Below are 14927 nucleotides of genomic sequence, written 5' to 3' on the forward strand. Positions count from 1 at the left end.
TTACATTTACAATAATGACTTCTCAGGGCTTCTATGCCAATCAAAAGTTTCTTCCAAGGCATTTCTATTCATATTTAAGGAGAGCAGGGACATAAGGAGAAAAATACCAAGAACATGAACAACAAATTCAGGCTTTTGACTCATAAGTCATGGATTAATAACTGGTTTATATCTAAAATCCCTAATCTTAGAAATTTAAAGAGGTATGGCAAATTATACACATTGGTCTTTCCGTTAAAAGAAAAGCAGAGAGAAGACACTGGGATGGAAATCTCCTGCTAGCCTGGTTGCTCCTAAGGGCAGAAACCATATCTGCCTTGCTTACCTCTGTATCTCCAGTTTCTGGGTTGCTAGTTGGTATGCAGCTACTTTTGTTTTTGGTAAAGACTTATTGAACAAATGATTAGATTTATTAATAAATTGATAAATTATGAAATAAAGTCAAGTAACTTCAGAACATCAAGAAGGTTAATAATGAGAGTCAAGGAGTTGGCAATCTTTTTTTTCCATTTCTTTATTGATTAAGGTATTACATATGTGTCCTTATCTTATTATGGGATGGATGGTAGGTAACCTTGGTCTGTAACTAAATAATGGTGCACTTGTTTCTCTCTTATTTATAACATACATATATATATATATATATATATATATATATATATATATATATATATCTTTATTGATTTCAGAGAAGAAGGGAGATATAGAAAATGATAGAAACATCAGTGAAGAGACAGAATCATTGATCAACTTCCCTCTGCACCTCCCCCTACCCCCACTGGGGACCAAGCCCACAAAACCCGGGCATGTATTCTGACTAGGAGTCAAACTGTGACCTCCTGGTTCATAGGTTGATGCTCAACCACTGAGACACACCTGCCAGGCTGGTTTCTTTTAATAGCAGTCTAATTTACTGTATTATTGTTTTAACCACTTTTGCCCTTCAATTTTCCAAGTCACAGCAGTTCTCCTGGCTTCTCCTAGTATGATGATAGGATTATCATATGCCATTATTTATTCATTCTACAAATACTAAGTCCAGAGATGAACATGACACACATGACACACATGGTCATTGTCTGGCCTAAGGTTTTCTCTTGTAAAAGAATAACCCCATGGCTTAAATCAGGTACTCTGAATACCAAGCATTGTGGAATTTGGACAACTCTGAACAGTGGAGATTCTAGGACAGGATGAATATGCCTTCTGAGAAAATCTCTCTTAACACTTAAGAAATGAGCTAAAGGGAAAAACTGTTTGCACAGAAAAGAAAATCATTTAAGAGGAGACTGAGTAATTACCAGGTTCTCTTGATTAAGTAGAAAACATGTCCTGGGAGTTAAAATCGCAAGGCAGACTTTTTTTTTTTTTTTTTTTTTTTTTTTTTTGCCTATATTATGTTTGTATCGATACTAACCACATGGCCTTAAATTACTATAGAACCCATCATGTTATGCATGGTGGCTTCTTGGCCTAGGATTAATAATAACAAACAAACCAACAAACCAAAAAATAAAAATGTATTTTGCAGTATATTTTATCAGCAGAGTTCCTGGTAGTTGATGTACACTTAATTTTAAAAGGTAGGGAAGGTTTAAATTGGGGAGGTGAGGAAAGAAGAAGGAAAAGAAATGGAAATAGAAGTGCAAGGAACATTCTAAAACAGTTTTCATAAACTTAGCAGCAATGAGACATACGTAAAACTGCAAACAAAAAGAATGCCATTGCTCACTGATTTTGTAGTCAACACTTTCTCCAATATTCCAGAGAAGCTATTTCAAATTGCCACTTTCTTTGAATTTTAGACTCTCACACCATTACATCACACTACATTTAATCACAACTTCCACTTCAATGAGAAAAAATATACAATACCCTATTTTAACCTGTCACCAAACTTACAAAAATACCAGCAACTATGACTATCCTTTACCTCTTCTTCTATAGTTGCAATAGATGTGCCTTCATTCCTATCTGAGATCACTAATGATCCCTCATTTCTTTTGCATCCTCAACTTCTCCTTTCCACTGACATTTAAACACACTCAAATCCCTCTTGTCTTAAGGCTATTCCTTTCTTCTTGCCCCTCTATCCATTTTCTGTTACTATGTTCTTTCTCTTTTCGAATCATAGCCATAAGGCTAGAAATAATTGGTTTATTCTTGCTCCTTGATTTTCTCAATAATGTCTCAACCCACTGCAATCTTGCTTCCTTATTTACCACTGAGTAATTACTAGGTTCTCCAGAATCAATGCTGAAATTGCTCACATAATGGTTATCAGTATCCTCCTTTTTGCTAAATTAATGGAATGTATTTTGGTCTTATCTTTGATGTTTCTTTCATAGCACCTGACAACTCTGAACGCTACTTTTCTTGAAAGTCTCTCTTCCCTTGGATTCTGTAACATTGCACACACCTGGTTTATCTCCTACCTACTGAAATTTTAATTTCCCTGTCTCCATGGCAAGTATATTTTTCTCTGTTTATTCCTGAAATGTTGCTGTTTTAATCCTAAGTATTCTCTTCTTCTCTATACACAAACATTTTCCTAAACCATTTCAAACTCTTGCAAGGTTTTCATTACCTGCATACTTACAAAATACAATTAAACATCTCTAGCTCAGAACTTTTCCCATAGGTACAGCTCACACACCCAGCTTCCTGGACATAACCATTTGTGCATTCCATGAGGAACTCAAACTCAACACATGCAAGCCTTAGTATCATCCCTCCTGTCTCACCACCCACTATCTCTTTCAAACACACTCCATCTCTTGTGTAAAAGAGTTAAATAAATGGTGCCAATCTACCATTTGGACAATCTATTTGATTGGCCAAATTAGATATTTGACTTACATTATAAGTCACTTGCCATAATATAAAATTTTCATAATAAAATTAAAAAAAAATGTGACATTGGTTAATAAGATTAGGTTTCAAATGTATATTTCTAGGATACATAATCTGCATTGCATTGTGTGCTCACCACCCCAAGTCAAAATCATCTTCCATCACCATATATTTGGCCTCCTTTATCTTTTATTACCCCACCTAACCCCTTCCCTCTGGTAACCACTGTACTATTGCCTGTGTCTGTGAGTTTCATTTCATATCCCACATATGAGTAACACCATATGGTTCTTAGCTTTTTCTGTTTGACTTATTTTTGCTTAGCATTATATTCTCTAGATGCATCTATACTGTAATGACAGTATTTCATGTTTTCTTATGACTGAGTAGTATTCCATATTATATATGTACCACATCTTCTTTATTGTACTCTTGAATTTTAATGCATTTAATAGGGCTATTTGGCTTCTAAAGCTAGAGAATCTTAATGGTTACATACCCTAGGGATGAAAAAGAGGTTTCCTCTATGTGCTAACTATATTAGTATGTGGTAGCTGCGTGTATCATTGTCTTGTGTAGTATTCTGTTACAGGACTTATTGATTAGTGACATCTCCTACAGGCAAATGAGGGAGAATCGGAGGACATCCACTTATTTGCCTTCTTTGATTTTCCAGATGGGAAAATTAAGGTCCAGAGAGTAAGGCAACTTGTTCCAAGTTAACATCAGTGTTACAGCAGAACCAAGATTTTTATTTTTATTTTTTATTTCTAGCTCTTCCTTCACATCTGGTCTCTAGATTTCTTACTGAGATAAATTACAAATCTCAGTCTTATGAGTTACTACCTTTCAAATTTTAACTCATTTTCAAGGTTAACTTCCTGCCTTGGATCAAAAGCATAAATAAATCTATGTTTGCCATCTGAGAACACAGCATGATCACAGGAAATAGTCTTCAACATCATAAAGCTATAATATAAAATGCAGTGACAAGTGCACCCCCTAAAAGGTCAATGTTATAAGTAGTAGGGCACACTGTCAATCAGCTTAAGGAGCATTGCAGGAGGAGGAGGAATTGTGAAAAGGACAACAGAGATATCATCTGCAATATCAATATGAGCCATATTTGGCTTGAATCTACACAAATTGTGGCGGAGTACTTTCAAAAACTTTTGTCTCAGCATGAATAGGTAAAGAATAAAATTGAGTAAACATCTTTTCATGTCCTAGTCATGGTGCTAGGCACTGGAGATAAAGTGGTAAACAGAATAATGTGGTCCCTGTGTTTGTGGTTATTACTTTTATGTGAAGAAGTCAGGCATTGAACAATGATATGAGCATTTCAAAAGAGGAAGTATTAATAACTTATGGGAGGGGAGAGTAACCTGATTATCCAAAATTCTTGGCATCTGGTACTCAGAGACAGATTATAGAGATCAATTTGTGATAACTTTTTATAACTAAATTGGATATAAAAAAAACAAACAAACACTAGATTGTTATGAAACCTACATGTTTAATATTCATAAATTGGCATTTTTAAATAAGCGAATACAAATAGAGAAGACAAATTAAAATTGAGAAATAACGGCTTGCCTCATGATCTACACTGGTTATTAAAAACAAACAAACAGACAACACGTCCCCTAATGTTTAAAAGATACTTATTACAAACTAGATGCTTTTCCTCTTGCTTCACAGATCAGTTTTAACATATCTAGCAATCAGGATTCATTTTTATTTACTTGGAACGTGAGAAGTACCTTTCTCATTATTTTGAAGGAAAAGTAAAATACCATTCATTAGGAGATTTTGTGGATGTCTTATTGTGTACTTTAATAAATAGGATATCATTTATGACATCAAAAGGTATGCCTTAGAGTCTCTTACTTAATCTCTAAATTCAGCTGACTTTCCCCATTTCTCCAACACTGAGCATAGCAAAAGGAGATGCTCTTGATTAGCCAAGAGCCACTGTGGCTCATACACCAACATATATTGAACTCAGGGTTGGGAAACTGTGTAATCACCCAAATACAGCACTTTCAGATGAAAATTGCTCTGAAGATGTTTTATCTTGAAAGGCAGAAGGAAAGTGAGCAGTCCTTATAATTCTATAAAAGTTAGAAACCATTCTTGGGCATATTACATGACCTATAAAATACCTTTTGTACAATGTTTATATATAAATAAGCAAGAGAAAGAGATTGTTGGTATAAATTAGAACACTACTGAAATGCTTAGTCTCAAAATTTGAAATGTGATTTTAATGTCCTGTTTTATAACTTTATTGAAATATAATTGAAGAAAAAGAAAATACAATTATTGAAAGAATACCACTTGACCATTCTGGACATATGCATAGGCCCATGAAACCATCCTCACAACCAAGAGAATAAATATTTCAATTCTTTCTAAATTTTCTCATCCCTATTTAATCTATACCTCCCTCTACCTGTCTCTAGGCAATTATTGATCTACTTTATGTCATTATGTATTAACTTGCTCTTTTTTTTTTATTATAAAACCAGAATTGTTCAGTATCTTTGGGTGGTTGTAAGCTGATTTCTTTCACTTAGATTAATATTTTGAAAATAAGTTTTTATTACTAAGCAGTATTCTATTGTATGAAAATCCCACTATTTGTTTATCATTTACCTTTAAAATATTTTTTATTGATTTCAAGGAGGAAGGGAGAGGGAGAAAGAGATAGAAATATTAATGATGAGAGAAAAACATTGATTGGCTGCTTCCTTCATGTCCCCCACTGGGGATCAAGCCTGCAAGCCTGGCATGTGCCCTGACAGGGAATCTAACCTTGACTTCCTGGTTCACAGGTTGATGCTCAACCACTAAGTCTTGCCAGCTGGCATCATTCACCGTTTGATGGCTATTTTATCGCACTACCTCAAAAATGGTTTTAATATCTGAAATTATTTCTGCCTGGAAATAAATAGGAGTCTCACCTAGTAATACAACACTTGGTTGTCTGGCAGATGGGGCATGTGATGGGTGGAGACCTATAAATTCAATTATAACCAGTGACAATTTTCTACATTATTATTAACATATTCAATAAACACTGGTGCTTGAAACTGAAATTTAAAAAAATCATTTAAGTTCAAAGTATAAATTTAAAAACTGATACTTTGTAACAAACAGCAAGTGCTGTTTGGGAACCCTAGCACACTGCTGGTGGGAATGCAGATTGGTGCAGCCACTGTGGAAAACAGTGTGGAGTTTCCAAAAAAAAAAAAAAAAAAAAAAAAAAAAAAAAAGAATATGGAACTTTCTTTTGAACCAGTGATCCCACTTCTAGGAATATATCATAAGCAACCTGAAACACCAATCAGAAAGAATATATGCACACCAATATTTAGCAGCACTATTTACAATCGCCAAGATCTGGAAATAGCCAAAGTGCCCATCAGTAGACGAATGGATAAAAAAAGCCATGGTACGTTTACACCATGCAATACTATGCAGCAGTAAAAAAAAAAGGCCTCTTACCCTTTGAGACAGCATGGAGTGACCTGGAGAATAATATGCTGAGTGAAATCAGCCAGTCAGAAAAAGACAAGTATCACATGATCTCACTTATAAGTGGAATCTAATGAACATAATAAACTGATTAACAAAATAGGTCTAGAAGCAGGTAGCCATGATCCAGACTCACATATCTCAGGGGGAAAGGGGTGAGATGGAAAGAGATTATCCAAAGACCTTATATACATATATGCATAACCAATGGACACAGACAATATAGTGATGAAGACCTAGAGTAGGGCTGGACCTTGGAGCAGGGGGAAAAGGATGAAGGGGGCAGGGGTTGGGAGACATCTGCAATGCTGTCAACAATAATTAAAAAAATAAAAATAAGAAAATCCTGCTAATGTCTGGCCTTAACATCCCTCCTGTAGAATGGGGATCACCAAGGTACCTACCCCATGAGGACAACATGTTAAGATATTTAAATTTTCATCTGGTCTCAAACTTGAGTTTAAGCCAGGGCTCACCTGTTCCTACTGAGGGATGCTTCAGTTTCCCCCTCTGAAAAGAGACAGAGTTCATTTTCTGACACCCACGGGGTTGTTCTGACTCAGCTGCTTCCTATATTGACCCTCATTTGTTAAGCGCTTGCTGTGTGCCAGGCTCTGGCTATGCCTGCTCCGCATGCCTGTTTGCTCATTTGAGAGACAGGTAATAGGTAGAAAGATTCCAACCAGAAAACATGGGTGGAGCTCTCTGCACAGTGCCCAATGATAGAAGCCTGGGAACTGTGATAAGCCCTGCCCTTCTGAGTCCTGTTATCATAGTGGTATTTATTTAACGCATCTACCACTGGTCTTGCACACAGCAGGAGCTCAATAAATGCCCTCTTTGGAATTAAATAAACCTGGGGTCTAATCCTGGCTCTACGGCCTTGAGCATGTCACTTTCTCCTCCTGAGCCTTGGTTTGCCCATCTGAGAAATGGGCTCACCATGGGCCCTGGGCAGGATCAGCACCCAGCACCCAGCAGAGCCTAAGCCTGAGTGGCCAGGATAGCAAGTGTTGGGTGTAGTGTTCTTATCTCGGTTGGGTGGCAAATGACCTTGCTCTCAGATTGTGACACCTGCCCTTCAGATTGTGACATCCCTCCCCCCGCCCCCAAGATCTCATCCCCAGAGTGGCCAGTGGAACCTTGAGGGTTCTGTGAGGTCACCCCATTCCGCTCCACAAATACTCTCGTGAGGCAGCAGCCACTGGCTGTCTCTGTCCCGGGGAAGCTTCAGAGACCCTGGGACTTGGGAGCCGTGATCACCCCCAAGCTCCTGAGAGGGACACGGAGCATTGGGAACCAAGGACATTCCAAGTGCTGACCCCAAGAGGCCAGAACCAGGGGCAGAAATCTTGTGGGCATGCGGAGTGTCATTCAGCAATCCCAGGAGGTCCACCGCCACCATGCCACCATGGTCCTTAGCTGGCCACTGCTCCTGGTGATGGCTCTGCCACTGGTCACGACAGAAGCCCCGGACTGCGTCTTTTGTGAGCTGACTGATTCGTTCAACTACCCTGGCAACCCCATGACCTGTGGAGATGACAGGGAGTGCCTCATGAGCAAAGGGACGGCACCAGGCCTCAACCCCTTCCACAAGAAAGGTACCATGGACATCAGTTTATATGGTCGCCTTGCAAAGCCTGTCACCTATCAGAGTGTCACCTATAGCCTCACCTTTACCTGCCATCATGGGGAACTGTGTAACAGGGCCCCCACCCCTTCAGGCAGCCTGAAGGCAGCAATCATCACCTGCCTGGCACTGGGTGTGCCACTGCTGCTTCAGTGACTGTGACCAACTTGGAGGGCAGGGCCTGGGACTAGTTTCAGGGCTCTGCTGCTCCTTGTGACCCCTGTCCCTCCCTCACCCCCCACTTCCTTAAATGACCAGAGGCCCTAGACAAAAAATAAAATAATAATGATGAAAAAGTTGTACAGTACTTTTTCATGGGAATGATAGTGTAACTGACTTTAGAAATAAGTAATAGTTCTCATGCTGTTAAAGCTAAGAGGAGTGATGAGTTGAGGCAATTATTTGGATAATCTAGGACCAGAGGCCAGATTTCTTTAAATTATGAATTGTGATTGCTTAAAAAATACAGGGCATAATTGGCTGAACTGCATGTAGATTTAAAAATTATTTTTATTGTTGAAAGTATAATAGATGTTCCTCTTTTTTCCCCATTGACTCCCTCTCCCCATGCCTCCCCCTTAGGCCTACCTCACTATTGTCTGTGTCCATAGGTTAAGCATATGTGTTCTTTGGTTAATCTCCTCCTGCCCTTTCTCCCCGCTTCCCTCTGGAATTAGCTCCAAAAATTCAAAATGTAACTGCCATATGATCCAGCATTTCCATTTCTGGGAATATATCCAAAGAAACCCCAAACATTAATTCAAAAGTATATATATATATATATATATATATATATATATATATATATATATACACCTCTATGTTCATAGCAGCATTATTTACAATAGCTAAGCTTTGGAAGCATCAGATGTCCATCAGTAGATGAGTAGATAAAACAGCTATGGTACATTTACACAATGGAATACTACTCGGCTATAAAAAAGAAGGAAATTTTACCCTTTGTGACAGCATGGAGAGTATTATGATCAGTGAAATACCTGGAGAGTATTATGATCAGTGAAATATGCCAGTCAGAGAGACAAGTGCCTTGTGATATCACTCATATGTGGACTCTAATGAACAAATTGAACCAACAAGCAAAATAGAGGCAGACTCATAGATAGAGAGCAGGCTGATAGCTATGGGGTTTGGGGATCTGGGATGTATATAAGGGTTGAGCAAGAAAAATAAAGGAGAAAAATAACTCATTGGGCAGAGACACAGTGTTGTCATTGTGTGGGGGAGAGAGGTTGGTGGGAGCTGGAAGAAGGTATGGGAGATAAATGGTGATGGAAAAAATAGGAAAAAATAAACACTGATACTTTTTTCAGTTATTAAAAAACTTCAGTATGTTTGGCATACCTTGGTTATATGAATTTGCTTTTTCCAATGTAAATTTTATATCTAAAAACCAATAAGTATTTCCAATGAAAATATAGTATCTGCACTGAGATGATGTGTAAATACATACTAAATTTCAAAGACTTAGAACAGAAAAATGCACAGATGATGTCATCTATGTATTTTTGATTATATATTGAAATAATAATATATATTGGATTAAATAAAATATATTGTTACAATTAATCTCACTTATTTCTTTTTTACTTTTAAAGAATGTGTCTAATAGAAAGTGTAAGATACATATGCGGCTTGTATTGTATTTCTATTACACAACACTATTTTGGACATTGTGTGGACATTGAAAATACACAGTTGAACATCCCCTTAGGAATTTTATAGAAAGGTGATAAACCCACTGCTATGGCAGGAAGAGATAAAAGTTATTCACAGGACACTATGGGGACATAGATGAATAGCAACTAAATCAGACTGAAGTCATAGACAGTTTCCAGCAAAAGGAGATGGAAAATTGAGCTGACTTTTGAGGTTTGAGTATAGATTGGATGAAGAAATAAGAAAGGATTTCAAGGAAGAGAGAATGGCATGTTCAATTTCATTGGGAGAAGCAGTGTAATAGAATGATTAATCCAGCATCCTCACCCTTTGGATGATACTCAAACTGTACCACTTACTACTAACTATAGGGACTCAGGCAAGTTACTTAACTTCTCTGTATGTTTCTTTCCCAATGAAATGGGGATAATACTATTGTCTACTTCCTAAGGTTATTATGAGAAATGAATGAGCTAATATACTGGTATGAACTATGTCCAATGCCACATCAGTGTTTGTTGTTATCATTGTGAATTAGAAAAAAACACACACAATAATTCCACTATGGTCAGAGTCAAGGATTTATGCAAGGGAATAGTAGGAGATGGGGCTATAGAGGAGACCAGGCATTAAAGCTTTCACCTAAGAAGTTTGAACTTTGTTCCTTGGAGCAGTAGAGGACAAGTCACATCAGGCTGGGGTAGGAGAGGAACTAAGGCTCTAGGTAAGAGATGAGAGGCCAATTCAGCAAAACTATTGAGAAGTCACTTTTCGAAAGAGGACATGCAAAAGGCCCAGAGACATATGAAAACATGCTCCAAGTCACTAATCATCTGACAGATGCAAATCAAAACAATAATGAGGTACCATCTCACACCTGTGATAATGGCTATCATCAACAAATGACAAGAGCTGGAGAGGATGTGGAGAAAAAGGAACCCTCTTGCACTGCTGGGAATGCAGACTGGTGTAGCCACTGTGAAGAACAGTATGGAGTTTCCTCAAAAAGTTAAAAATGGAACTGCCATTTGACCCAGTAATACCACTTCTAGGACTACACCCCAAGAAACCAAAAACACCAATCAGAAAGGATATATGCACCCCTATGTTCATAACAGCATAAATTTATCATAGTTAAGATTTGGAAACAGCCTAAGTGCCCATCAGCGATGAGTGGGTTAGAAAACTATGCTATATCTATACAATGGAATACTTCATCGCTATAAAAAGAAGCTACTTTTACCATTTGCAACAGCATGGTAGAACTGGAGAGCATTATGCTAAGCGAAATAAGCCAGTTGGAGAAAGATAAATATCATATGATCTTACTCATATGTGGTATATAATGATCAACATAATTTAATGAACAAGAGTAGATCCAGAGACAAATGGCAGGGGAAGGGGGGTTAGAGAGCAACCAAAGGACTTGTATGCATGCATATTAGCATAACCAATGGACACAGACACTGGGGTGGTGGGGGCTTGCCTGGGATGGGAATGGCTGAGGGGGGAGTCAATTGGGGGAAAAGGAGACACATGTAAAACTTTAGACAATAAAAAAATAAACAGAAAAGAAAAAGATAAAGAACCTGGGGGTGGTGGTAAGAGAAGCTATTGAGAAGCAATGCAGGGGTATTGTGAAGGTAGGGCAGGCATGAATTTCGGGGCAGCGGTTGCTAACTGCTCCTGAAATCTTCTCTGCTTCTTTTTAGGTACCAAACTAGACTTAGTTTCCCAGTCTCTCTGCTATTACCTGTGGCCACAGGACTGAGTTCTAGCTAGTGGAAGTCAGTGCATGGGATGTGGGCCATCCTTCATGACAGACCTCCTGTTATCTCCCCTTTTGGCTCCAGAATGTCTTCAGAAGGGCAATATTGGAAAGTGAGTATTGAAGATGGAAGAGCCTTCCTGGCTACTATGGATTGCCACTCCTCTTTTCCTACACACACACAGTTAACAGTGACTAACATGCACTAGTACTAGTAACATGGACTGTTTACATAAGAAACAAATGCACTTTTAAAAAAAGCCATTTTATAGTCATACATTTGGAAGAATGTTTGATACAGCAGTTAGCCTATGCTAATATGAAGTGCTTAAAGAGCTAAAAGCATTTTTATGAAGTAAAAAGACTTAATGACTGATAAGATATGGGAATAATAAGAAAGTTGTCAACAAATTCTTTGAGTAGTACAGTCCCACATGTTATCTTGAGTGCAAATATAAACAGCGAGCCAATAAGTATTTTCTTTATGACCTTGTCAAAGCATATATTTGATCAATAATGAAAACAGTAAGGTAGGGATGGGACTAGAAATTTGGTTAGGTTAAAAAAATTAAGTATATACCTAAACTAAGCAGAAAAAGAGGTCAAGTGTCATAAGAAACTGGGAAAAAGAAAACTGAGAAAAGTCACTTGGTTAAGGTGCTAAGAGTCAAGTAGATTCTAACATTCTAGATAAGCAGGTTTTGTGTCCCTAGAGCATAGAGTGTTAGCAAGAGCAGCTCTGACATGCCCCAAACTATGAAAACTGAATTCTGATTTAAGGCACCCTGAGTGAATAGGCAAGGGCTTCTGGAAGGAAGGCCAAAACCTGTTGTCTCTTAATCTCTGAAAATCTAAATGTGGCTTACCCTTAGGATGGAAAAAGGCTAAGTCTTCCCAGGACTTTAAGGACTCTTGCTCTGTATAATGAAAAAGAGATGTTTTCAAGAGATTTAAAAAATATGGTGGTTCCATCGAATAAATACAAGATCAAGTCAGACCCTGCTTGTTTCTATCCAGCATCAGGCCCAGGGCGATTAGGCCACAGCCTATTATCTCTCATGCATTCACCAATCCTAACCTGCCAGGCAATCCAGCAGAAGCTCACTCAGGGCCAGCACGGAAAAGGTGTGAGATGAATGTTGCTGCTGCCATTCCAGTAACTGGTGTGAGCTCTAGACTTCATCATGATATGATAATTCCTTCTGACACTTGTTTCAGATTAAGAACCCTATTTCTTTCCATTCGATTTTGCAAATAATTTTCCTTATGCTGTTTCTTCACTGAGGTGATACATTTTCTTCATCACAATTTTTGAAAATGTGCTGTGGAAAAGAAAAATACTGTGTGCTATCTGCAGTAATTACTCTTTCCTTTGTCTTAAAAAAGTGTTTTAGGGGAAAAAATGACAAGTACCATACAAGTTGTGAAAATGGGCATTTATGACTTCTGACAAGCTCTCTTAGCCCCTGGCTGCTCTGGACTTTACCAGCCACAGTTGCTAAGGACTGGCAAGTGGCAAGATCAGTCATTCCCAGCTCTAAATCAATGACCTTCTTACACCTACCCCAGAGAGTATGAGAACCTGGGCACCCATTAGCAGACAAGTTCTGAGATGTATCGATACTTGAGCATTCACTATGTGTCAGATACTGATGTATACAAGTCCAGTGTATTGATTCACTTAATTCTCCTAACAACCCTCTGAGGCTGGTACTATTATTTCCATTTTGCATGTAAGGAAACTAAGGCATACAGAGGTCACCCAGGTGGCCAAGTTATTATTCTTTGCCTGTTCTGGATTCTTTATAGCTGCTGTTCTTGAAGTAATTACTGTGTCTGATCTTGGGTGGCTAAAAATCAGCAGGTCAAATATTAGGAGTGTTAGGTCCACCAGCACATGATCTCCTGCATTACATTATTTTCTTATAACAACAGAAACAGCGGCAACAGCAACACTATCAGCAAACATTTAGTGAGGACTTACTTGTGTCATGCCACACACAATATTAAGTTCTTTCCATTTGTTACATCAATTTAACTCTGATGTTCATTGGGCATGAGTTGAGCTGCAGTCTCTCCCATTAGCAACCTCCTTAGGTCATCAGTCATTTAGGCTGGACTGCTCTGGTGGTGGTTTATAGCTCAGGGCCCTAATTGAACTTGAGTTAGAACTTGGTTTTGAACCCTGGGTACTTGACCATACCTTTCCCCTAAGGAACTGGACTCTAGTTGTTATCTAGGGATTGCTTCTCTTTGGATAAAACCTACCTTTCTCTCCCTTCCAATACTAAGAATCTGCCTGATATCCATCCTTCAGTTATTCACATCTTAGTTATTAGTCTTATGTATACAACTTCCCTTTGCCTGTTGTCTTTTGAACAGCTGGTCTCTTTCTTTGGGGACTTGCCAAATAGTCAGGACAGTCCCTGTAGCCTCCCATCTGTACCAGTTAGCTGCCACAGCCAATATGCCTCTTGTCAAAGCTAATGTGGGTCACATATCACCTACCAACAGAATAGTTCCCTGTCTATGACATAGACTAGGAAATGCCTGTAGGTTGACCTGGTCTCATCTTCACTCTTGTGTCTAGCACATAGAATATTCCTAATATGTGTTTGCATAATGAAAAAAATGAATGAATAAATAATGGATATTGAAGGATACCAATCTTCATTTTTCTCATCCTACTGTTAAAAAGGCAATACCTCAAAAAGCATTCCAGTTCTAGCTGATAAACTGACAGAAAACTTGATACTGCAGGTTATATTTCTCCAGTAAAATTTTCCATTACATAACTGTAATTAATTTATTCCAAGATAGTAGAAATGCATTGGTGCAGTATGAGTATGAGATGAAGGGGATTTAAAGAATACAATAAAAATAGCAGTCAAATATAGTTAACATAATCTAACCCTGGGAAGATTAAGAGCTTTCAATTCATATAAAAACCAAATACTACACATACACACACACACACACACACACACACACACACACACACGCGCGCGCGCGCACACACACAACACACACACACACATATATATATGTATATATATATATTTAAATACACATAGTTATTAAAATATTAATAATGAAGGTTGTTTATAATGAAATGCTATCACCACGCAAAAGTTAGCGTGGTATATAAAATAGACAAACTAACAGTGTGGCAGTAGCTGGAGTGAAGTTATTTAAGTGGAATTCCATATAATAACTTTTTAGTTCCAAAATGGTCAAATCACATAGTAGTTGGAGATATAATTAAGAATTATGTTTTTAAAGATTGTGTAACAGAAGGTAATTAATATCTATCCAGAGAGGCTGGATTTTTAATGAATCAGACAAGACTCTGCAGAGAAATGCTCAATGTTGCCCTCTACTCCCATTATTCTCTGTTTAGCTAAAAACTCAGCCAACAAGGGGCCTCCTGGTGCATGGAATCAAGTTTTACATTTGTGA

At 38.0% G+C, this 14927-nt stretch overlaps 2 protein-coding genes across 5 annotated transcripts in view; one reads left to right on the top strand and one right to left on the bottom strand.

The window, feature by feature from the left end:
• DMD (dystrophin) overlaps nt 1-14927 on the bottom strand; it is a 1962662-nt gene that overhangs the window by 449553 nt on the left and 1498182 nt on the right. The gene's annotated exons all lie outside the window — the stretch shown is intronic.
• Nucleotides 7805-8179, top strand: LOC118719878 (sperm acrosome membrane-associated protein 4-like). The gene has a single exon (XM_036439745.1). It carries the CDS (start codon nt 7805-7807, stop codon nt 8177-8179), a length of 375 nt encoding a protein of 124 aa, XP_036295638.1.

The sequence above is a fragment of the Pipistrellus kuhlii genome, unplaced genomic scaffold, assembly GCF_014108245.1.
Source record: "Pipistrellus kuhlii isolate mPipKuh1 unplaced genomic scaffold, mPipKuh1.p scaffold_m20_p_16, whole genome shotgun sequence".
Lineage (NCBI taxonomy): Eukaryota > Metazoa > Chordata > Mammalia > Chiroptera > Vespertilionidae > Pipistrellus > Pipistrellus kuhlii.

What these genes read in the sequence shown, in the direction of transcription:
- LOC118719878 (XM_036439745.1), top strand. Translation starts at nt 7,805, where the DNA reads ATGGTCCTTAGCTGGCCACTGCTCCTGGTGATGGCTCTGCCACTGGTC.